Source organism: Aulonocara stuartgranti (genome assembly GCF_965226115.1).
Source record: "Aulonocara stuartgranti genome assembly, chromosome: 4".
Lineage (NCBI taxonomy): Eukaryota > Metazoa > Chordata > Actinopteri > Cichliformes > Cichlidae > Aulonocara > Aulonocara stuartgranti.
This window is the reverse complement of record NC_138942.1, coordinates 37,868,581-37,892,769: the sequence shown is the minus strand read 5'-3', so window position 1 is coordinate 37,892,769 and position 24,189 is coordinate 37,868,581. Positions and strand designations below refer to the sequence as shown.

General features: G+C 40.2%; 1 protein-coding gene across 3 annotated transcripts in view; it reads left to right on the top strand.

Annotated features, from left to right (window-relative positions):
* LOC309704953 (junction plakoglobin-like) overlaps window positions 1–22,634 on the top strand; it is a 116,021-nt gene extending 93,387 nt beyond the window's left edge. For 2 of the 3 annotated variants that reach the window (XM_082530476.1, XM_082530475.1), the window contains 6 exons: window positions 10,905–11,057; window positions 12,396–12,515; window positions 14,451–14,601; window positions 16,628–16,749; window positions 17,230–17,272; window positions 22,495–22,634. In XM_082530476.1, coding sequence (XP_082386602.1) covers window positions 10,905–11,057; window positions 12,396–12,515; window positions 14,451–14,601; window positions 16,628–16,749; window positions 17,230–17,272; window positions 22,495–22,631 — 726 coding nt within the window. In that variant the 3' untranslated portion in view covers window positions 22,632–22,634. The remainder of the gene's footprint in view (window positions 1–10,904; window positions 11,058–12,395; window positions 12,516–14,450; window positions 14,602–16,627; window positions 16,750–17,229; window positions 17,273–22,494) is intronic. The other variant, XM_082530477.1, reaches the window with a different exon arrangement.
* Window positions 22,635–24,189: the final 1,555 nt, after the last annotated feature.

Sequence of the window (24,189 nt, the reverse complement as noted above, 5' to 3'; positions counted from 1 at the left end):
CTCCATCCAGGGGATGCTGTCCTAACTAAGCTGGACCAGGAGAAGGCTTGGGCAATGCCGGCCATCATCTCCTAGGAGAGCGTCTCTCCGACATCCTATCTCGTTGCCACACCCCAAGGTGCGGTGCTGCGATGGAACCGCCACCATCTTCGCCTCGAACCATCTCCACGGGCTATGCCACAGCCCCTTCCAACACCCACTGTGGACACTGAGGAGCTGCCTTCTCAGTGCGCTGGTGTGTCCACTCCAGAGACCCCACCTTTGGCCCCTAGTCTGGCCCCAACGCTTGCACCCACTCACGGCGACGTACCGGATCAGTTACGCAGGAGGTGCGGCCGGGTACGCAAGCCAGTCAACAGGCTGGATCTGTAGACACTGGGGTAATGGGAGAGAAGGAAGGACCGGGGAGTGGGAATGCTGTATTGTTGCTGTTTTGCACTTGTGTTTTGAGCTGCAACCAATACTGCTGCTACCTGGTTGAGTTAATTACCTTAAAGGTTTACCATGTTTAATAAGTCCTGTTTTGTGGACACTGCCCTTCAGGCCGACAGTAAGCCAATTGTGCTTGGGTCCTTAAGAGAACCGCCCAGAGGCTATTATAGTGTCACATGTTATCATTGTGTCGTTGCTGTTCTATTTGGGGTTTGTTATTGGAAATAACATGAAAAAGGGGGGGAGATGTCATATACTGGGTTGCCTGTGTCGAGCGGGTGGGCGTTGCGGCTTTACGCCACCATGACATGCTTTGCGGCAGGGCTGTCTATGTGCAGTTCTTCTCTTAGCTGCCACACCCATTGTTGTGCTGTTATAACCCATGCTGGATACACGTTCAACAAAGCAGCATCATAAGAAAGCTACCGAGTGCTCATTCTACAAGTACCAGTGGAAGTGAGTGCTTTTGTTTTGTTCAAGTGAAATCAGAGCCGTCCGAATGTGATGGACATGTCCTAAGTAGCGCCAAGGTCAGTAGGAGTTGAAATCATTCATCATTTCATGAGACACAATGGCCTGACTAAATGCAGAGACATATCCACGGCCTTATTGAGCAATAGGACTACTCCCTGCTCAACCACAAGTGTTAGCTCAGCACAAGCGAATAGAATAGCTACTTTATTCTCATTTATAACACACACCAGTTAGTGCACATCAGAATGTGATTTTGTGCATTGATTTGCCATCTGAGTAATACAATATAAATAAATTAATCTAAATCTAAAAGTAAAAAATCTAAAAAAGAAATTAAATATATATGTAAGTATATAAAAGGAGGTCATGGTTGATGGCAGCAGTTGTCCCAGAAGAGGGCGTCTCTTCAAGGTCCATCACAACACAGCAAAGGACACTGCTATGTCTGAATTGTCGTCACCTGCAACCTGGGCAGATACTCCAGGCCTGCAGCAACTGATGAGAATACAATGACTGAGACTCTGACAAAACAGCTATATCAGAGACTGTCACTCAGAGTGGGACTTCTATCATGACTAGTGTTGGTCAAGTTACTTGAAAAAAGTAATCAGTAACTAATTACTGATTACTTCCCCCAAAAGTAATCCTGTTACTTTACTGATTAGTTATTTTCAAAAGTAATTAATTACTTAGTTACTTAGTTACTTTTTAAAAACATGATTTACAACCTGAATAGGTGATAAAGCGATAGATCTTTCAGACCAATTCTATTTTTTCTGCATAATCCATCATACAAATTTTTTTTTGCCATAGTAAACCCTTACTTTACTCGTTACTTGAAAAAAGTAATCAGATTACGCGTTACTGTAACGCGTTACTGCCCATCTCTGATCATGACCCCACTTTATAAACAGCTTGTGATCAGATCTGGATGCCTGTAGACTGGTGCTGCACCTCTGGAATGAGAGAAGCAGAAGGAAGACAAAAATGAGTTGAAAAATAAAATGTTTTTATTTGTTATTATTTTTTAACCTGTCCTGTCCAGCAAGCAGAATTATGGTTTGAATTCTTTGTAGTGTACACTTTTATTTATTTACTGTATTTTATTATTCATATTATTGTGTAGTGGATAGCAGATGGGGTAAAGGCCAGATTGGCAAAAAATAAGAAGAAAGTGAGAAATAGGAAAAAGAGAGAGAAAAGAATGGAGGTGGGGGGAAAGTCGAGGGTGAAGTAAACAGACATGCTGGGTCTCCATCTGCTGCCTTGTAATAAAGTGCACTCAAATGATATACAGCACCAAAAAGACAAATTATAGAGCGCTACACAAGCAGATATACAATTTTGGTGTGTGTGTGTGTGTGTGTGTGTGTGTGTGTGTGTGTGTGTGTGTGTGTGTGTGTGTGTGTGTGTGTGTGAGAGAGAGAGAAAGTATTTGTCATAGAATGTAATATGGACAGGCATACAAGACCACATAACATGCATATCGTTCTCAATGGAATTGCCCGTGCAGTGGGTGCATATTTTTGTGTCTGCAAGACCCATTAGGAGCATCCTTTGTCCTGTATCGTGTATTCTGTGGAGATTTTTGTATTGTATGAGTTGTAAGTTCGGGTTCTAAGTCATTTTGAAAGTACTTAAACATTTGTGTCTAGAAGTTTTGATCTGGATTGATGGAAAGATTTCACTCCCACTTTGTGGTTTGGAGGGAGAATTATTGATTTTTAATAATAACTTTTACATTTTGATAACAACTTAGGGGTGCTGAAATTTAAAAACTCTGTTACCCGAGTAGGTATTTCCAAAGTTCAGTTCACTGAGATTCACTGTCTTCACTGTCTAGAAATTTTGGTTTGATCATTTTTGAAACATGTAGCAATCTTTAGATAAGAAATAGGAATGAAAATTTGGTAGTCCATAAAAATGGACTGTAATACTGTACTGCTATGGTAGCCAACGTTTCAAATGGTCAGAGGGCCCGGTGGCGCCAGTGTCCGGCAGCCTCGCCTCTGTCAGTGCGCCCCAGGGCAGCTGTGGCTACAACGTAGCTGCCATCACCAGTGTGTGAATGTGTGTGTGAATGGGTGGATGACTGAATGTAGTGTAAAGTGCTTTGGGGTCCTTAGGGACTGAGTAAAGCGCTATACAAATGCAGGCCATTTACCAAATGCAGGTTTGACAGGTTTGTAAGTGTACACTTTATATAGATATAGATAGATATTTTAAGCCAAAATAAAAGAGAAGAAAAGAGAGATGATGGGAGAGATTAAAGCAAAGAAAAGATGCGAGAGGTAAAGAACAGAGAAGGAGCACAGGAGTGGTAAGAAAAAAGGTTAAGGATGTAAATGACACCCCTCTTTACATAGTGTCAGGTTGAGTTTTTGATAGACATAAGGTAATAGTACTACCACCACCTTTGTAGCTACACCACAAGCAAACACACACATCATGACATACACCTCCCATTACCCACTTCCCTAAAATAGTTCATCTGTGACAACTCCTAGTGGTGCATAATGTCCCTGGGAAGACAGACAGATGGATAAGAGAAAGAGAGACACTAAAAGCTCGAGCAAGAAGGCTGTTTGCTTTGTTTCTTAGTGAGGAAAAGACAAAGGGAAGGATTGATTCTTAAAAAGTGGGAGAGAGAGCACTCATTGTACCAGGGTCCTATTTACTGAAGTAAAAATTGAAAAGAAAGACAATTTAAAAGCCTGCAAGGTGATTCATCAGTGAACAGAGGTGCACAAGAACAACATATTGATATGTGTTCTTGACTTGGTATTGACTTGGTATTTGCAGAGGCCTTTTGCCTGCATAATAATTGCAGTAATCATTCAGTAAACTGGTAACATTGGTAAAACTACCTGTTCAGTTCAGTTTAGTTATTATAAGTATATACATGCACTGTATTTAGCAGGAAGATCTTCACCTTCTTTTAGAATCCTGAATATAACACAGTTCAGTAATGCAACCTCTTCATGTTGCTTCTTTTTGTCTGAACAGCAATAGTATACACAGCATAGCAACATGCATTAGACATTGCTGTGTTGTACTATGTAAGACTACTATTATTCCAATCTAGACTTCCCTGCTGTTTTGAGCTTACATTGTACTTATTGTTTTTCACATAATTGTTTCACTCCACAGGTAGAGCAGGTCATCTACTGATTGGAAGGTTGGTAGTTCGATCCCCGGCTACCCCTAGATATCCCCAAGGATATCCTGCCAAATATCTTGTATAAGTTGTATAGTTTTAATGTTTTATTTGGGAACAGAATGGTGTGTATGTGTAAGTTTGGTGATGGAGTTTTTATTATGAATGAATGATGAATTTTTATGAATTATTATGTCTATTTTTATGCTTAAGGACAACAGATGGAAATTAGCCCTTGGCTATAATCTGGTATGTTTACATTCATGTAATTTTTTTTTTTTACATTTATGTTCATTAACATGCACTGTCCTAAATAAATAAATAAATGAATCTATGGGCAAGATACTAACCCCCAGTTGCTCTCTGATGCATCCATTTGAATATGAATGTGTATGAATGGTAGTTAGAAAGCACTTAAAAGCATAGAAGACAGTGCTTGTGTGAATGTGGATGTGGCATGTTGTATAGAGTACTCCAGGAGAGTAGAAAAGCGCTTTATATAAGAATCAGTCCATTTACCATTAAACTGAAACACACACATTTCATCACAAGGTGACTATTTGTGTTTAAAAAAGCTCTATTGTGACTCTGTTTATATTCTCATTGCAGAATCTTTAAGGTTTTTTGTTCTATATATAAATAAATCATTTCAAACACCCATAGAGTTTAAAGACCCGTGTCCTATGTCAGTTGTTTTTTTCTTGGTACAAAGACCAGACCTACACCAAACTACACTGCTTTGTTGATCCATGCCCCACTTCTCTACCAAATTACATTAAATTTGGCCATCTATTTTTTTTGTTTTTTGTTTTGTTTCTTTATTTCTTAGTTTTATTAATCCCCTTGACAGGCTAAACACACTGACATTTCTAAGCCCATTTCTAAGCTAAGTACTTTTCTTGATATAAAAATAAATGTAAGTTACTGTTGAAGCAGATACCAATAAGAAAATTCTGGAACAATAAAAATAGTTGTTTAAATATCACATCCAAAAGAAAATGAATTTATTAATTAATAATTATATCATAATTATATGGTTCTCAGCCATATGGAATGTGGTCAATGCAGTGAGCTAAACTGATGCCACTATTTTCCCTCTCCTAGTTACCATGCAACTGTACTTCTGCAGTCCGAAGGACATTCTGATGTCGTTGCTGTAGATCCCAGTGGTATGGACCAGTGAATCGATGTGATTCACTCATGGCATACAGCTTGATGTAGAGGAGGTGGCTGACAATTGCTCCAGTAGCCAAGTTGTTAATTTGGCTGTGGGGGTTCAGACCTATAACAGCAGCGGGGACAGAGCATCTTCTTGGTAAATCCCGCATTTGATAGTAATTTGTGCTGTTGGCCTTCAGTTAGTCTCTAATGTTGTTTGCCACATCCCCATTGAATTCCTGATGTATGGTCTTGGGGTCCTGTTGATCCTGTACAGTTATCCCAGGATTCCTGAGCAGCTAGGAAAACAGGATGGTTGAGTAAGGGTGCAGAGAAAGCCCCCAGCAAACTACCATCCAATTGACATCTGTAATTATTTTTCCATACCTACTGAGGAACAAACTATGATTATTGGCAATTGTGTTTTAAGACATGTGAAGCACCTGCAGACCACTTATGTGCACCCCTGACTATAGTCCTTACATTCCACAACTTCCTCTGGCAGGGAATCCTCTCCACAAGTCTGATGTTGCTACCTGCATGTGTCTCTGTAGGCACATAATCATGTTCTTCTCACAAAACCTTCATCATCTTCTTCCTGTCTTTTTCCCCAAACAATTTTATACCAGGAGATTCTATTTTTAGAAACACTCCCTTTCTTAAATGCAGTCATATGCTGTTTCTCAGGCGTCAGGGGCCATCTCCTGGATAAGCTCCCCAGCCTTCGCCAATGACTTCCATTCAAACAGGAGTCCTGTTTGAGCTTCCTTTAATGGTTGTTAACTTTAAAGTTGATTAAAAGTCAAAAATACAAATCTTACAAGTGTAGATCTTCTTTTACTGTATGCCTTTGGATTGAACCTGAGGTCCATAAGTCGTCTCTGATTGTCTGATAGTTTTGTTTTTTTTAGCCAAGGGTGGCAACCCTTGCATGCCTTGTCATTTCTCTGACTTGCTTATCGAGTTTGAGCAAGCTATCCAGCAATACACCTAAGTTACTGACATAGTCACAGGAAGAGCTAGCAAAGGGACCCAAAGCAGCACGAAGTTGGACACGAGGGATTTTACTGTCGAACACCACAATCTCAGTCTTCTTATCGTTTAAGACAAGGGAATTACTCAGGAACCATTCTTTGACCTCACGCATGCATTCTCGAAAGTAATGCAGAGACACAGCAAGCTCATTAGTAAGTTCAAAATAGATCTGTATGTCATCTGCGTAACAGTGAAAGGCAATATTGTATTTTTCAAAGATTGCGCCTAGAGGGAGCAAATACAATGAGAAAAGAATAGGGCCTAAAACTGATCCTTGAGGTACACCGCAACAGAGGAAGAGAAGAAGGTGCCCAAGTTAACCGAAAAGGACCTGTCAGAGAGGTATGATTTAAACAAGTCAAGGGCAGTGCCTCTCATACCCACAGTGTGCTTAAGTCTTAATAATAAGATGTTATGGTCCACCATAACATAACATATTGGAGGAGTCTCGAGGTCCTGGAAGCTGTCAGGGAGTGAGGATGCTTCTGTGCATCGTGGGGGAAATGAGGACGGTTTGTGTATCTCAGATAGTTGGGGGAAGTGCCACTAGGCCAGGCATTACTGGCAGTGACAATGTTATCAAATCTGTTAAAAAAACAAAAACATCAACAGATTTGCTCACACCGTGTCCCCATCTAGAGCACCATTCCTGCATCCTCTGATAGTTTTTCATACCATTCCAGATTTTCTCATGTTTTATATGATCCCTTTACCTTTCTCAATCTGACATTGAGTTCCACTTGTATGTAAGAGGCAGTGCTGCGCAAGTTACTTTGAAAAAGTAATTAATTATAGTTACTAGTTACTTCTTCACAAAAGTAACTGAGTTACAAGATTCTAAAAGTAATTAATTACTTGAAAAGTAACTATTGTGTTACTTTAAAAAAAAAGTTTAACCATGGGGTCCAGGGTATAATTGGCCATTTTTAACTACTTTTGATTTTCCCTCTGCATTTCACCTTTAAAAACTATTTACTTTGCCTTGTTTGGCATCATCCTTTTCAGCACAACCTCACGTGTCTGAATTTACAGTTATGTTTTCATTTTGACAGACTGTATTAACACAATTGATCTAAAATCAGACAAAAAAACATAAAATCCGAGTACAAAAAAATATTTTTTTTACTGTAACAGCCACAAACATGTTTATTGAATCATATTTATAACTTTAAATGCAAATATAAATTGTTGATTTTAATATCATATGCACAAGTTTTGCAAGCAACAAAGTTATTTGCAGCCATTTACCTTTTACCTTGATTTTTTAAATAACCATTTCAAACTATTTAGATAACAATCAGGTGTTCTGCATTCAATAAGATGCCACACAAATTATTTGTTCCTCTCCAAAAAAATAATTTCTGTCTACTATAAACGAGAACATCACAGCCTGATACCTGCGGGCCTGACAGCATCACTCCTGTTTTCATTCAGCAGTCGCCTCATTGTTCTGACACACAACACACACTAACTACACAAGACAACACACTCCAAAAACTTCCCCCTCTTCTTAAACAACCAAATGTCATGTTGCCGTATCATTTTTTGATTGGTCGGCATGTTGCATTTTTCCACCAACACAAACGGGCTGGTTTTTGTTTTGTTTTTGTTTTGTTTTGCTCATAAGCAGAGAGGTCTCGCTGAAAAAATGTCGCGTATATATTGTTTATCATGACTCTGGTTTTACGTGGCCTATCAACACAATTTAAAAACTGGCACCTTGTTGCTTTGTCATCTTAAAGTGGTCGTGTGATTGGCTTACCACAACTACTTTATTCTTCCTCAGTTAAACAGCAGCACTCGTGCGATCGTTTTGCCCCCTTAGCTCCAGGTGTTGTGCCAGAAAGTGATCGTCTGTGATTGCCGTCCACGCGAGCGCGCGCAGCTGCTTAAAGCTGTAGTGTCCAGATTACTTACATAAACAGCTACTTCCATACAACTGATATAAGATGCGGTAAGCGGAAGACGGCTTCTGTTTGTTGAAAAATAGTAATGCGACCGCACCACATTTTCTTCTTGGTAATGGTAACGGCGTTGTAACAATAGAAATAGTAATTAGTTCGATTACTCGTTATTGAAGAAAGTAACGCCGTTATTAACGCCGTTATTCCCATCACTGGTAAGAGGTCACACTGGATTGCAAAATTGCTTTCTACTGCAACACAACACAAATGCCCACTGATTATAAATGCTGCAACAGCAGACTGAGCATTTTTAGGTGTATCTAAAGAAGGTGCCAGTCAAAAAGTGAAAACAAAAAAAAATTGTAACCAATTGAAAATCAGTGTGGAGTCCTAATACGTGATAAAAACAGTAAGTTGTAACAGTGAACAGTAACAGTGAAGTATATTTTACTATTAGATTTTCATCTATGCCACCAGTGGGAATGCTGATATTAGAATTGATCTCAAATCACCACTGCACCTGAACACACACTCAAAGATCAATATTTTCAGGAATTCCATAAAACAGTCGGATATAAGAATACAAATAAATAAACAAGGTAATATATTGCATAACTGTTCACGGCACTATTTGGACTGTTTTCTACAATCAATCCACATTTCACATGATAGTGAGTATTTCTGGTAGCAAGCACACTCACAGTGCAGCAGTGGGGCTTTTGGATGTCACAGCTTTAATACCCAAATAATAGTGGTACACACATTATTCGGTACACAGAGAAACACACACATACACACAAGCAAAGAAGTGCTGGTTGCACTTCTGATGCTCAGTCAGACAGCATTGCCAACTCAATTCAGGCTTATTTTTAGGAAGTGAGGTATGTGATCTGTGTCTGGATACTGGAAGTCTAGATCGGCTCCCTGTGTAAAAAGTGCATTCTCTGATCCTGAGTACTGCCCAATAAGCAGTGGAGAGCTCTAACTGACCGAATTCAAAATGCTGTGATTCTCCAAATTTCAGCTACTGCCTACTATGATAAAATATGAAGGTAAATATGTTGCAAAATTTTAGACTGCCAAGTAAAAGAAATCAACTTATCTTAAATGCATGTATTCATTCATATAAACAAAATTTCTATTTTTGTTTGGTGTAATAAGGCTATATACCATGACAATACAATTGAACCTAATATTAACTGTCAAATGTTTATCAATAAATAATTTTGTCAACATTTAAATAATTAATAATGACAGGGGAACAACTGTTTTTAAACGGTTTTTATTCAGGAACAAAATGTGTTCAACTGTCCTGGGGTTTCTTTCAGAGGAGTACAGATGAGGCATAAGAACTCCACAGCAAGTTTGTACAAGTTGGCATAAATCTTATGTTGCCCCTTCCAAACTGAAGTGGGTCCTCCATTCTGGGAATGTTTGCTTCTGCCAACTATCTTTGGACTTCCACTGTGGTATCAGCAATGATGTGGTTTCTCTGGGTCTCCTTTACTGTGGCATCTAAATAACCAAAGTTTGTTTCCTGAGAAGCATAAACAGATTGTGTAAGGCACATAAGTAATCTAGACTGGCTGCAAAACAAAGTAAAAATAATTACCAGGTCTGTCAGCTACGGCATCCTGTAATAATGTTGATGCTGACGCTGCTGCTGGAGTTGACCGGGACATCAAAACAGTAGTACATTCAGATGTTAGTCCTTTGACAGCCTCACTGGCCATTCTGGGGCTAAAGAAACCAATTTGTTTAAAGCGAGGATCCAGCGAGGTGGCCAGCAGCATGATGATCGTGCTTTGCAGGTTTTGAAACTTTTCTCTTAGGAGCCTGATGAAGTGCTCACCCAGTTCCTGTGTCAGTAGGACTGTTGACTGCTTTGCCTACTCCAGCATCTGCTCTACCATTTGTCATAATACTTGATACCTGATATGCTTTTTTCCTCTGACAACTCCACAGTGGCTTCATTAAAGGGTGAGAGAATGGACTAGAGACAGGCAAGTATAAATGGGCAGGTAACAGGTAGACATCACTGTTAACGGATGTCCACATATCTGCCTTAATCTAACTGCTGCTACATTGTTGACCGCAGTTTTACAATAGCTAACAATGGGTGTCTGTGAAAATTGACTAGATTTTGGGATGACCCTCAAGTGACAACTCCAGCAGTGCACTTTTTGGCATCATATTGGCTGAACCTGAAGTTCCACCACACAAAAATTGACACACACACACACACACACACACACACACACACACACACACACACACACACACACACACACACACACACACATATATATATATATATATGGTTTGCAAAGATTGCTATGGTCCTGGGGATGATTGGACCTAATAGTAGTGTGGTGGACTGGGAACTTTGAACGTTCATATAAATATAACATGTATCTACTTTTGAAGGAGGAAATACTCCCTCTGAAATATCAGCAAGCCTCCATGTAGTGCTTGAAAACTACAGAGCGTTAATAGTGGTAGCAAAACAGAACTGAGCTGTCACTGATGTCAGGATGCTTAACCTCAGCCCAACTTTATCAATGAGCAGCAGCAGAAAACTTTTTCTCTCATCCTTGTGGTTTCCTTAGATATGTAGCACCACACTCTGGTCAGCAAACTGTAGTGCAGATGAGTGAATGCTCAAACAGTAACAGGATGTACCATTTGGATTTGCTACATGTATAACCTTCAGAAACAAGTCTTGATCTCTCTTCTGTGTCCAGGCCACAGTTGGACTCATCCGGAATCTCGCACTGTGCCCAGCTAATCAGGCATCACTGAGAGAGGCAGGTGCAATTCCACGACTGGTGAACCTGCTGCTCAAAGCTCACCAGGATACACAAAGACATGCCTCCTCTACACAGCACACATACCAGGTATGGAGAGCGCGCACACACACACACACACACACACATGGAAATTCAGCCACCAATCTTCACATAAGTAAGGAAATGAGGGTAGGTAGAAAGAAGATAACAGGAATGCATTGACAGGTTTCATCTGTGATGCGGGGTTGGAATTTAGACATGCATGAGTAGTACAAGTACAAAGACACATTCGCTGTGTGCGCACAAACAGAGCAGAGTATAAAATGTGAAATAAAGCAGAAATGTTGAACCTGGAGTGAGCCGCTCTCTTTGGTATCATTTAGTACTGCAGGACCCACTACTGATGCACAAACATTGAATCTCAACAAGTTATTTAATGTTTATTGCTCACAGGTGAGCTGTGACATTGATTTAATAATCTAAGTTTAGATTTCAGTTTTTTTGAGCCTAGACTTCTGCAGTTGATGGTGACGGTTTAAGGCAAGGCCAGTTCAGAGCTATTCTAAACATATATGAGGACTAGATGGTTCATCTTCTGTTTTTCATATTAATCTTTGTTTTATTCCATTAGGTTTATAATTTGTGACTTTTTTGTCAGTGAAAGTTATAAAAGCTGTTTTATTATAATAATATTAACAATAATAATAATACATTTTATTTATAGGTGCCTTTAAAGACCCTCAAGGTCACCTCGCATTAGTACGAAAAAATAAAAAAAAATAAGGTATATGAAAAATAAAAAACAAGTACGAAAGTATAAAAGCTAAAAAAGGTAATAAAAAATTGACTAAAACGGAATCATGATGAAGGGTATGCAATTTTGAATAGATGGGTTTTGAGATGTGATTTAAAAGTAGAGAGAGAGTTTGCAGTCCGGGGATCTGGAGGAAGTGCATCCAAAATCTTGGGGGAGAACAGCTAAAGGTTCTGAGTCCCATGGAAGTCAGGTGAGCAGGTGGAAGAGACAGAAGGGAAGCTGAAGAAGAGCGGAGTTCACGAGGGCAGCTTTAAGTTGCTGAAGTTCAGATGAAAACTACGGGGCAGAGAGAGAAGCAAACGTTCTAAAAGTAATTGTGCAGTTTTGCTTATTTTTGTACAGTGGGAGACTAACGCTGAATAAAACTACAACAGCATGTTGATGTTTGAGATCAACTATTTGATCATGAGCAGTGACATTGTTGGAACCCTCTGACACTTGGCTGGGAATCCTTGGCATCACAGTATTTATGTTGCTTTTCTCCAAGCACCTACTAACAATGATGTGTCAAAAAATAAAATAAAACAAAAGGTCTAATAATAATTCTTCTACTGTATTTAGAGGTCCTCTGCTTTGTTTCTTTGCTTGATGGTTGTATGCATGACTTTCTTCACTTTTCCTGGTTTCAGGATGGCGTTCGCATGGAGGAAATAGTAGAGGGCTGCACAGGAGCGCTTCATATTTTGGCCAGAGACCCTATAAACAGAGGAGAGATTGCCAGCATGCAGACCATACCACTGTTTGTACAGGTACATTCACATGCATGCATATTCAATTCAATTTTATTTATAAACTGCCAAATGGTGGTGGCTGTAGCTCAGGTGGTAGAGCAGGTCCGATGGTTCGATCCATGCATGCCAAATATCCTTGGGCAAGACACTAACCCCATGTTGCTCTCCGATGCATCCATCGGAGTGTGAATGTGTGTGAATGTCAGACAGTAAGCACTAAACAGTTTTAAAAAGTGCTTGTGTGAATGGATGTGATTGGGTGAATGAGTTCGTTGTATAAAGCACTTTGAGTGCTCAAGTAGAGTAGAAAAGCGCTATATAAGAACCACTCCATTTACCAAATCACAACAATAGTCACATCAAGGCAGACATGTCATTAAGATTACAGGCTCCTACAGAAACTGCTGACTTTCTTGCTAAAAACATTTGGTTCCCATACCACTAAATACACACTGTGGAGTTTAAAGCCAGTAGGATTTCATATATTTCCATCCTAAATATAAATGTCCAGGTAAAGTTGTTCTAGTAGATTTGAACATCAGTTTTTCTGTGACAGACTGATGTTTCTAGACAAAGTATTTCAACTTCATCTTTCATGAATATTAAATGACTAAATGCAAAAGATTATACAAGTACCTAAAACTACTAGATAAAACAGAGATAATGTGAGTCCTGCTCAGAGCCCTCATAGCTGAGTTCTTCGTCTTTCATTCAATGAATACCTCTAGGATGATAGTGTCATTCCAAAAATTAAAGTGTACATGTGTAACTGTGGAGCATAGACCACAGTTGGTAGGGCCATCCACATGGCCTTCCTGGCTGTGATGTGCAGCCATCTGTCCCTCCTTTTTATTACACTACAGTCATTACATTTCATGACACATAACCATACACAAAGGACCTTTGGGGGCAGGTTTGTTACCCAGTGGTTAATGGGCAGAGCTGCCAAGGCAGTCCTAATCACGTCTTCACTGGTATCTGCCTCTCAATTTTACATGCACCTTAGACATGGAGGGTTTGGGGGGAGACGTGTAGATGAGCACTCTTGACCAGGGTCTCATGCTTGTGTCCCCTCAGTTTTAATAGCACTCGAGTTATACTATAAGTCATACTCACTATTTACAGCTCATATACTCACGTACACCAACACATGCACCCAAGAGGCCAATTTAATTAGAAGGCTGGTAATTGGAATGGCTGCTCCAGTCCACATGACAGATATCCTTGAAGGGCACACATTTAAGGGATATGTTCCTGTTAAATAACCTAAAAAATGACTGACTGTTCCTTTAAAACATTCAAATGTGTCAGAAAAAATAATACTCAAGTACAGTACAGATACTTAAAAATTATACTTCATTACAGTGACAAAATATTTGTACTTAGTTGCTTCTCACCTCTGAAACTCACACAGGGAAAACATGCAACCCAAAAAAGAATGCTACTAGCTAGCCAGTAGATTCAAACTCAGAACCTTCGTTTTGTGATCCAACAGTAACCACAACATCACTGTCTTGTGTCAAAAAACACTCTAGTCGGGCAAACAGAACTTGCTGGCATGGCAAACATGAATTAAGTGCATCTTGCCTTCTTTGTGATTTAGTAAGACTTGCAAAAACACACAAAGTATACTCAGTAAAGAAAACACCTCTGACGGCGAACGTTTCCTGCTGTGTGCGTCACACAAAAAAGCCAACTTTAAAAATTCTGACAATTCAGATTCGGATTCTCACGACACTGGCATCAGTGTGTAAGTGGACTCTTACTTATATAGAGCTTTTCTAATGTAACTTAGCACTAAAATGATTTTTACTACAAGCCTCAATCACCTATACAAAGCATCTGCACTGATTTAGGTACTAATGTTTTTGGTAATAAGGATAGCCAAAAAAGTAATGTGTGTTGGGAAATGTCAGGATTTATGTATCTATGTGTCTGTGTGTGTCTGTCCAGCTGCTGTATTCGTATGTGGAGAATGTGAAAAGAGTGTCTGCAGGAGTACTGTGTGAGCTAGCCCTGGACAAACACTCTGCAGAGCTCATAGATGCAGAAGGAGCATCAGCACCACTCATGGAGCTGCTGCACTCAAACAACGAGGGAATTGGTAGGTTCTGAAAATTTAGCAGGAGAAAAACTTGTTGCTTGAAACAACAAAATTCATCCGACACCAAAGACGTTATGTTCAATTTTTATTTCCACTATGGCTTTTTATTCTTTTGTAAGTTAAGAAAAAAGAAGCTCAAGGCTTTTTGGTAGTAAAACGGTGAATGTGGGAAAAACCTGTCAGTGTATCATGAGTGCTATTTGCTGCATTTAATAATGGGTGAAACTGGAAATGTAGCTTATGAGTCATTTAGTAGGCCATGCCAATTGTGCCCGTTAAAATACCTCAGATATATCTATAGCTCCCTCCCACCACTTTGACTATTTTGGACTTACCTTCCACATCTGCTACAGATATTCCTTCAGCCCCTTGTTCTTCTGGATTATTTTATGCTCCTTAAAATAATAATAAAAAAGGAAAAGAAAGAAAAGAAAAGGTAAAGTGGAATTGTAAATGAGGCAGCATGGTGGTGCTGGTTAGCACTGTTGCCTCACATCAAGAATGTTCTGCTGAATGGATGCAAAGACAGGAACGTTGATGCAGACTAAATGGGTGGATTTGTAAAGGGAAAGAACAGCAGACATACAGGATAACTACAAATACCTGGGTCTCCCACATGCCAATATGAACTATGATGACAATGTGCAAATCTCAGTAACAGCCAAATGGCTCCAGAAGATGAGACAGGTTTTGAGAACCCAGATAAATGCTATGAAGAAAATCCAAGCCATGAATACATAGACCCTACTAGTCATCACATACTCAGCAGGAATAATTAGATGACCATAGGAGGTGCATTGAGGTCTCCACCCAAAGTCCAGCACCTTGAGCCATGAGGATTAGTGAACGTCAGAGCCAGGATGAGTCCAGGATGAAACATTTAGAATCCACCAATCTGCTCCAAAAATGCCTCAGGCAGCTGAAAACAGAAGGTGAGGAAGAGCAGCAGTTATGGACGGCCAAGCACCTACATGCTATGGGTCATTGACAGAGTAAGTAGCAGACATCAAGAAATCCTACCAGCGGTTATTAAAGCCTGAACTAAAAGCAAAAAGGTTCCGATCATGGCAGCACAAGAACAGGTCATAAGCACCAGATGCACAGAGTTGGAGTCTAACACACCTGTTAGGACCCAGGCTGTGCATAGGTGCCCTGGAGGCTATCCAACTAATGGTAGCATGATGTAACACTCAAGCTGGGACCTTATACACTGAGAAGCACAACCAAATGTCTGGGGTAGTATATAGGAACACTTGTGCAGCATATGGACAAGAACACACCAAGATACTACCAATGGTTGCTGAGATGAACAGGATTAAGGTCCTGTGGGATTACAAGTTCCAGACAAAAAAGCAGCTGTAGGCCAATGAACTAGACAAGGAGCAGAAAACCACAGTTGTGATAGATGTGGCAATCCTATCCAACAACAGCTGGACTAGTTCTGGTAAATGGACTGGTTCTTGTGTAGTGCTGTTCTACTCTACCTGAGCACTCAAAGCACTTTATTCATACAGAACTTTTATACATTCCTAAGTGCTTTCTATCTAACATTCACACACATTAAAGCTCCAATAGATGGATCGGAGAGCAACCTGGGGTTAGCATCTTGCCCAAGGATATCTGGCGTGCAGACTGGAACAGTCATCGATTTAAACACTAAACTTCCACTAAACATTACACCAACTACCACGAAATCCAAAAGTGCCCTCTGCTGAAGGAATATCTGGAGCAGATGTGGAAGGTAAAGTCCATAGTGGTCCCAGTGGTAGACTTGAAGAGTGGCTCCGGCAGATTTAAGGAACAAGATTGGAGGTCTGTATCCAAAAGAGTGCAGTCAAGATATTGTGCAGAGCTCTCAACATCCCAGGCCCCATCCAGAGGTTTAGGAACACAGTCCATCATGGATCTATATGCATATACACTTCTGTAACACAGAAGCTTCCTTACACTCAAAATATGTTCATTCGTGAAAGGACTTGATAATTAATTCTGTTTGTAAATAACTGATGCTGCCATCTCCCTGCAGCTACCTATGCCGCAGCAGTGTTGTTCCGCATTTCAGAAGACAAGAGTTCCGACTACAGGAAGAGAGTGTCAGTGGAGCTTACACATTCGCTGTTCAAGCATGACCCTGCTGCCTGGGAAATGGTAAAATACCTATGTTTGTGGATGTCTGTGTGCTTTTGTGTGCAGAGGTGTTGGCACAAAAGCCACACCCACTCTTAAAGAGTGTTAACCTCATTTCGGTTTGTCTTAATCATCTGCGGACTAACTTCCAACCTGCTCTTTCTTAAAATTTGGCAAAGGCAGATAATTACTAGTTGACTTGACAGATTCAGAAACTTAGCATGCCTGTCTCCTTTTAGATCTACTAATATTATTTACTTGCTGTGGTATAACTGGAAGTCATCAGATTCTATTATTAATTAATTTTATTATTTGACTGTGGCCTAAGGTGTATACTGTTAAAGGCTAATTATGTGATAATACATCTCAGGCCATATTATGCAGTGATTCCTCTGGGGAATAACTAAGTGATGTAATGTATTACATTTAAATAATAGGTAATGTTTTACTTTTTTCGAGTAAAATGTATTATTGTATTTATGTCTAACAATGTCTTCACAGGCCCATACTGCAGTTCCTTTGGAGCCTACGTATCTTCCAGATGGTAAGTACTTTGATGCACAAGAAAATTGTGTTTCAGAGCACATTGTGTTTTCCAAAACTTCAAAGTAGGATTTTGTATCTTACACTGTTTGTTTACTTTTGGTGATAAAATATCGATTGGTGTGAACTGAGATGCAAGCTCTTGTTCTATTAAAATCCAATCTATATCAGTCTTCCCTGCCCAATGTTTGCCTAATCAAGCCATTTCAACTCAATTCAATTTTATTTATATAGCGCCAAATCACAACTGCCGGCTGCCCCAGGCTGCTGTGGGCCCCGGTCCAGATGAGCCTGGGCCCCATAGCCTTGATGGGGCCCAGGCCTGCTGGGGTCAGCGGGGAAGCTGGCCCCTATCAAAAGCCTTCTGTGCATCTAAAGATATATCCAACACAGGATTTGTGTTATTTCTGTTTAGCCACAGCAGGAGTAGTAATCTCCTCATATTATCCTTATATTATATTCTTGACAAACCCTACTTGATCTTTATGAATATTTTTTGGTAGTACAACCTCCAGCCTTGCTGCTAATACTTTGGATAGAATTGTGCAATCCACATTGGTTAAACCTATCACTCTGTAAATACCTGGATCAGTTAAATCGCCTTTTGGAGTTAGTGATATTACTGCCTAAATACAACTTACAGGAAGCAGTCCATATCCAAAAGCTTCATGTTATACTTAAGTTAAAAATTAACATAGCAAATCTATAAATTTGTGATAAAACTGCTGAGAAGCTGAGATTCCCGGTGTCCTTCTGGTTTTCATTGCATGGATAGCTTCCTTTACATCTGTCTCTGTTAGGGGAATTTCCCATGTGTCCCTACCCCCTGTGAAATTTGTGGTATTGTCATTTTATCAAAGAACGTGTTCAGCAGGTCCATACGTACTTTGTTATCAGACGTGTATAAGTCTTGATAAAATATTTTAAAAAATCATGCTGCTCTCCAAAGAGGATATAACTAATTTATCATCCTTTTTAATTGCCGTGATAACATTCTGGTTGTCTATTTGCTTAAGTTGTCTGGCTAATAGTCTGCCTGTCTTCTCACCATTCGCATACAAATTTGTTTTAAGATGAAAGATTGCATGCTCCGCATTTCTGTTATAAATTTCATGAAGGTTACCCTTAAGCCAACAAATCTCTTTAAATGTATTATCATCAAATTTCCCTGCTAATTGTCTTTCCATTTACCTATCTTTTCCTCCAAAATGTGCATCTTTTGCTTATTTTCTTTATTTTTCTTAGCGCTATAACACTTTCCACTAATAAATACCTTCAGTGGCCGACCTGTCCGTAGATCCAACATTCACCTCTGTTTCTCTCAAATGTGCTGTAGTCACACCACCACTCAAAAGAAAGGACATAGATCACAGGAGCCAACAATGTGACTTCAATACTGGGGGAATATGGTCAGATTTTTGCATACAAGAACTCTGACTGCTACGTATTGAATGAACATCAGGATTTGGATAATCCTGCAAACAGACCTGCTTGATATGAATACATGGACCAATATCTTATAGTCAGTTTGAGACTAGAATTTTCTAACCTTTCTAACCTAACCATATATTTGTAAGTGAAGGAGAGTAATTGTGGTGACCTTTTTTGATGTAACTATTAAAACTCTCCAAAATGATGCCAAGGTTGTTGACTTGTTTCAGAGACAGGGGTAGTATATATGAGCAGTTTGTCAGTCTCTAACATTTTGGACCAACAGCAAATATTTCTGTCTCTGTTTAATTCCCAAAAGTTTTGAGGCATCCAACAAATTAATGTCATCGGCGCACCTCATTAGTTTGTGAACAGAGGTTCAATCATCAGAAGAAAAAAAATATTAGCACAATTGTATATCATCAACATAAGATTGGCTAGATGATTGTTTGTGAGAGTAGTAAGAAGAAGCATGTAAAGGTTAAAGAAGCGCCTTGAGGCGACTTTTGTTGTGATTTGGCGCTATATAAATAAAATTGAATTGAATTGAATTGAATTAAAGAATAATAAACAAAAAATAGACCCTTGAGGAACCACTGAGAAAATATTTATATATAGGTCTAAAACTGCTAATTAAAACAGAGATTTTGATATGATATGATTCGATGTGATATGATGAAAAACAACTGAGAACTGGACCTGTTAAACCAACTGAGTCACGAAGTCTTTGAATGAAATTGTCATGATCAACAGTGTTGAAGGCAGCAGTGAAATAGTAGAACTAAAACTGAAAGTCTCTGTGAGTCACTGATGACTTTAGTGAGAGCTGTTTCTGTGCTCTCTATCACTACGGCCATCTTCAGGGGATGATGAAGAGGGGATGGTTGAAAAAATATGATTGCTAAGAAAAGCAGGGGGGAAATGGAAGCTAAAAAAGTTTCCTCTGTCTATATCAGGGGTCGGCAACCCTGAGCACACGTGCCACAGCTGGCACGCGAAGGGTTAACTGATGACACGACCATAGCTGGACTGGCCATCAGGCATACCGGTGGGTCGATGGTGATTTTTATGGGCCGATGACTTTTTTTCTTGTAACGGCATGAACAATGAGAGGTGGTGGATTGGCCAGGTGCTGGCTGACGTGTAAAAATAACTCAGTTGTTTGGTGGTGGCTCTGGCGGAGCTTCCACAGAGGCCAGAGGGTGGATGAGGGAAGGGGAGGCAGGAGGAGGAGAGACCCGAGGCGGCCGCCGGTCCGAGTGTCAGGTGAACTGAGCTACAGGTAAGAAGTTATGACCTGCAGTCTATCTGGGTCAGATATAAACCAAGTTTAGGTACAGTTTATTTTCGTTGTGCTAGCTAGCATGACGGAGTCTCTATACATCTGGGTGGGTGCTGTGATGTTACTGATAGTGAACTTTGTTTTATTCATAAGGTTAGTTAGTAGAGTTTCCAACTGTCCCGTAAAAAATGGAATCGTTCCGTATTGAGAGAAAATATTACGCGTTTCGTATTGAGCTGAAAAGGAACAGTTTGTCCCGGACTTCAGCTACAATGGAAAAAGTTATTCTGTCTTTACGCTGCACCGCTGCCTCTTCTTCTCTCATCCTCTCCCCTCCCTCTCCTGTTGCTACTTCAATCATGAAACTGATCAGTGATCAGCTGATCGTCTCTCTTGTTTGTTTATCGCCCACTTTGCGCCAGAAAAAGGAAACCAGCGGATGTCGCGCTAAACAACAGCAGCACGTTTAAGCTTGATCAGCTGTTGTTAGAATGTATTTAATATTAATTTCTAGTATCAGCTGATGTTTGCTGGAGCCACAGCTGTAAAGCTGCTGGTCATGATGGTTTGGATATGTGGTGAGAGGGAAACATGAAGATGAAACCAGGAGATGTCCTTACTGAATCATCAGAGCTGTGATGGAGAAACAGGTTTACCTTTCAGGTGACAGGAATGAGTTGAAGTTATGAACTGTTTCTGAGAGACAAATAACACCAGGATCCTTTTCTAAGTAGCCGACAGCTGGTAACTATGCAGGGGCGGGTCTAGCAAAGTGTTGCCAGGGGCCCAGGTAGGGCATTAACAGGGAGAGGGGGGCACAAAGAAATACTTCCTTATTCTCATTTAAAATGTTTCGCTTTTAATAAATAATTATCTGAATCTTACAACCAAAGTTTTTATCTGATGTAAAATGTATAGAAATCACACATATACCAACAAGACTGTACATCACTGTCACCACAGCGTCTGTTTTCATTCAAAGGCTTTATGGCTATAATACCTGGTGGGCCGGTCTCTAGTCAAAATGCCCGGGCTGATTTTTTGTCCCAGTCCAGCCCTGGACACGACACGCAGTGAATTAATCTGAGAGGTGCTTTAAAAAATAAATGGCCGGGCCAGCGGTGCACATCGCAAATTATCGCGCATAGAAACATTAGTTGTGCCGCTTCTTAATGACAGTATCTTAGCTAACAGCTCCAATTACCAGACTCAACTTGTAATTGGCTAAAAATAACCCAGCCTACCGGTGAAAGGGACGTTGCCAGCTGGCAGTTTTTTCAAGCGATGTTGTAATTTACACATTCGGACACTTCAAATGCTTCAGGAGCTGTCACTACCTGTGTGTGTTCATGGAGCTGCATGTTCACCTGCTGGACGTCACTACCTGACAAGTTTAACTGTCTTCAGAACATTGCAGAGGCCTTATTGACAGTGTTTGGCTCTACATGTCTGTGTGAGCAGGTTTTCTCTCACGAGTCCTCAGGTAGCCTCTGAATGCTGGACACTGGGAGACCTGTGTCTCTGAGTGGGAGACCAGAGATCACATTAACATGTGTGTCTCTGTATTAACAAACATGCCGTATTGGCCCAGTTTATTTTTCTTATCATTGTTGTGAGGAGACCATAAATAGCATTTGTATTTTCTGTTGTTCAGTTCATTTGTTGTTATGGATAAAAAGTCTTTTTTTCTTTCATAATAGCTGATAGCTGCCAAAATCTGTGAACAAATATAATCCTATAAAGTGGTTCTATCTAGTGTGTAACTGTTAATACAGAGCGTTATTAAATTTATTGCTAATGCAATCATATGGCACACTGACTTCTGAGGAAATTTTAGATGGCACTTATTAAATCCAGTTCTTTGTATTCTTCACGGCAAAGAAAGACACGGCTCAAAGTGGTCAAAGCTCAAACAAATGATCTTTATTTTACATTCCCGGGAACGGAGACCTGAACACACGAACACACAAGCTCAGGTCTGAAAGCAGCAGTGCCAGCCTGGTTATATATATATGTCCGCTGCACGTCACACACATTTTAAGTTTTGATCAAAACACTGCTTACTTTCACTTTCTGTCTTCACCTCATAAGCTCTGCAAAAGCATGCAGTTTCCTGTCAGCCTGCGACCTGGTTTACACTCAAAGTTGGCCCTCTCCTATTAAAATACATAAAACAATATAATCAAATAAGCACTAAGTATATATATTTAAATTCCAACACACTCATCATCAGAAAGGTTGCCTACCCCTGGTCTATATACTTCCCTCCATCATACAATCTGATACAATGAAACTGTAACAGTATGTATCCATGTTTGTGTGGGGATGGCATTTAAAATTTCCAAAACAAATTTAAAATTAAGAGCCATAATGGAGGTGAACTGAAGGTTTTAATTTGATAGTGCTGACAGAAAATCCTCATTGTAACTCTAGGAGCAGTGTTTTTAATTTTGAATAGTTTGAAAAATACAAACCACCAGTCACTCAGGTTATGTCTGTCTGCATCTCAGAGTTAGATGGCTCTTACCCCCCATATGGCTATGCTGATCTGCCACTGGACACCCTGCCGCTAGACCCCGACCTCCATGAGCCCTACATTCCTGACATGACTTATGATCCAAGACAGACCTACCCTGAGCCACTCTAACAGGTAATCATACCGATGATGTTTACTTTCTGTCCAGGTTAAAGTGTTATTGTGAATGCACACACAGTTGCTAGTGGTCAGACCAAATATATAGCCATATAAGAAGCTCACTGTAAATGAGAAGAAGGTTATGCCCAGTATGTGTTCACCCACTGGTTTCTGGATTTTGCATTTTATCACGTTAGACTGCCATGTTGTTGTCTTTTTAACCAGAAATTAGCGGATAACTTCCATAACTAACATCCATAAATTGTACAACCCAAATGAACCCAAATGCAGACACAGGAAGGCAGGTGGAAGTTAACAAAAGGCTAGCCCTTTATTCAGCCGATGCAAAAAGCCATAGGCCAACAGGATTATAAGGACAAAACTAACTCAACTAACTCTTGGCAAGGAACCACACGGAAACTAAGACCAGGGAACTGAACAGTATGCACTGACCAAGGGGAGACAAAGATATATTGCAGTATTTAGAAAATCCCCTCTCACCCCTGCAGGGTACCCTTTATCCTTCAAGCTTGCATTGTCTGCCAGAAGCCTTGGAGCTTGAAGGTCCTGTGCAGTATCTTTGCTGTGCCAGGACTGCGCTCTTCTGGACAGAGATCTCAGATGTTGCTCCTGGGTTCTGCCGGAGCCACTCACCTCCACATCTTCTTGAGTACTTCTCTGAGCCCTTAGTTCTTCTCAGTGAGAGCAGTTTTTTCTTCTGAATGTTGGAACACTGAGCTACTGGTTGTTTTGCAATCAATCTGGATGCTGGGTAGCGAAGAATCCATAGGTCCCTCATCCTATTTATGTAACCCCTTCCGCTGGGGTTACTTGCATAGTAGCATTCCAACAATTCCAAAAGCGCCCTATTTTAATCTCTTGCCCACCTGTGCCTTCTTGTTCCAGTAGCCCACTTCTCATCAGTGTGTTTCAACAACCCCAAACACACCTCCAAAAAGACCAGTGCCTTGCTAAATAAAGTAACTTGAGTGGCCAAGCATGTCTACAGACTTAAACCCTATTGAGCAGCTGTGGGGCATCCTCAAATGGAAGGTGCAGGAGCACAAGGTCTCTAACATCCACCAGCTCCATGACGTCATCAAGGAGGAGTGGAAGAGGACTCCAGTGGCAGCCTGTGACGCTCTAGTGAACTCCATGGCCAACAGAGGCAGAGTTGGAAAATAATGGCTGACACACAAAATTGACACTCTGGGCACAAGTTAGGCGTGGACTCACTTTTGTTGCCAGCAGTTTAGACATTAATGACTGTATGCTGAGTTATTTTGAGGTCACAGCAAATTTACACTGTTATACAAGCTGTACACTGACTACTTTGCATTGTATTAAAGTGTCATATCTTCAGTGTTGTCCCATAAAAAGATATAATAAAATATTTACAGAAATGTGAGGTAGTGTATATACGTTAGGATATCATATATGGACAATCTAAATATCACATTATAGTTTGCATCAATATATCCAATATATCGTGTCACATTTAACCTCTGATCTCACTTTTACATTTCACATGTGCCATTTTTCAAATTGGCACACGGTAACTAAATGAATA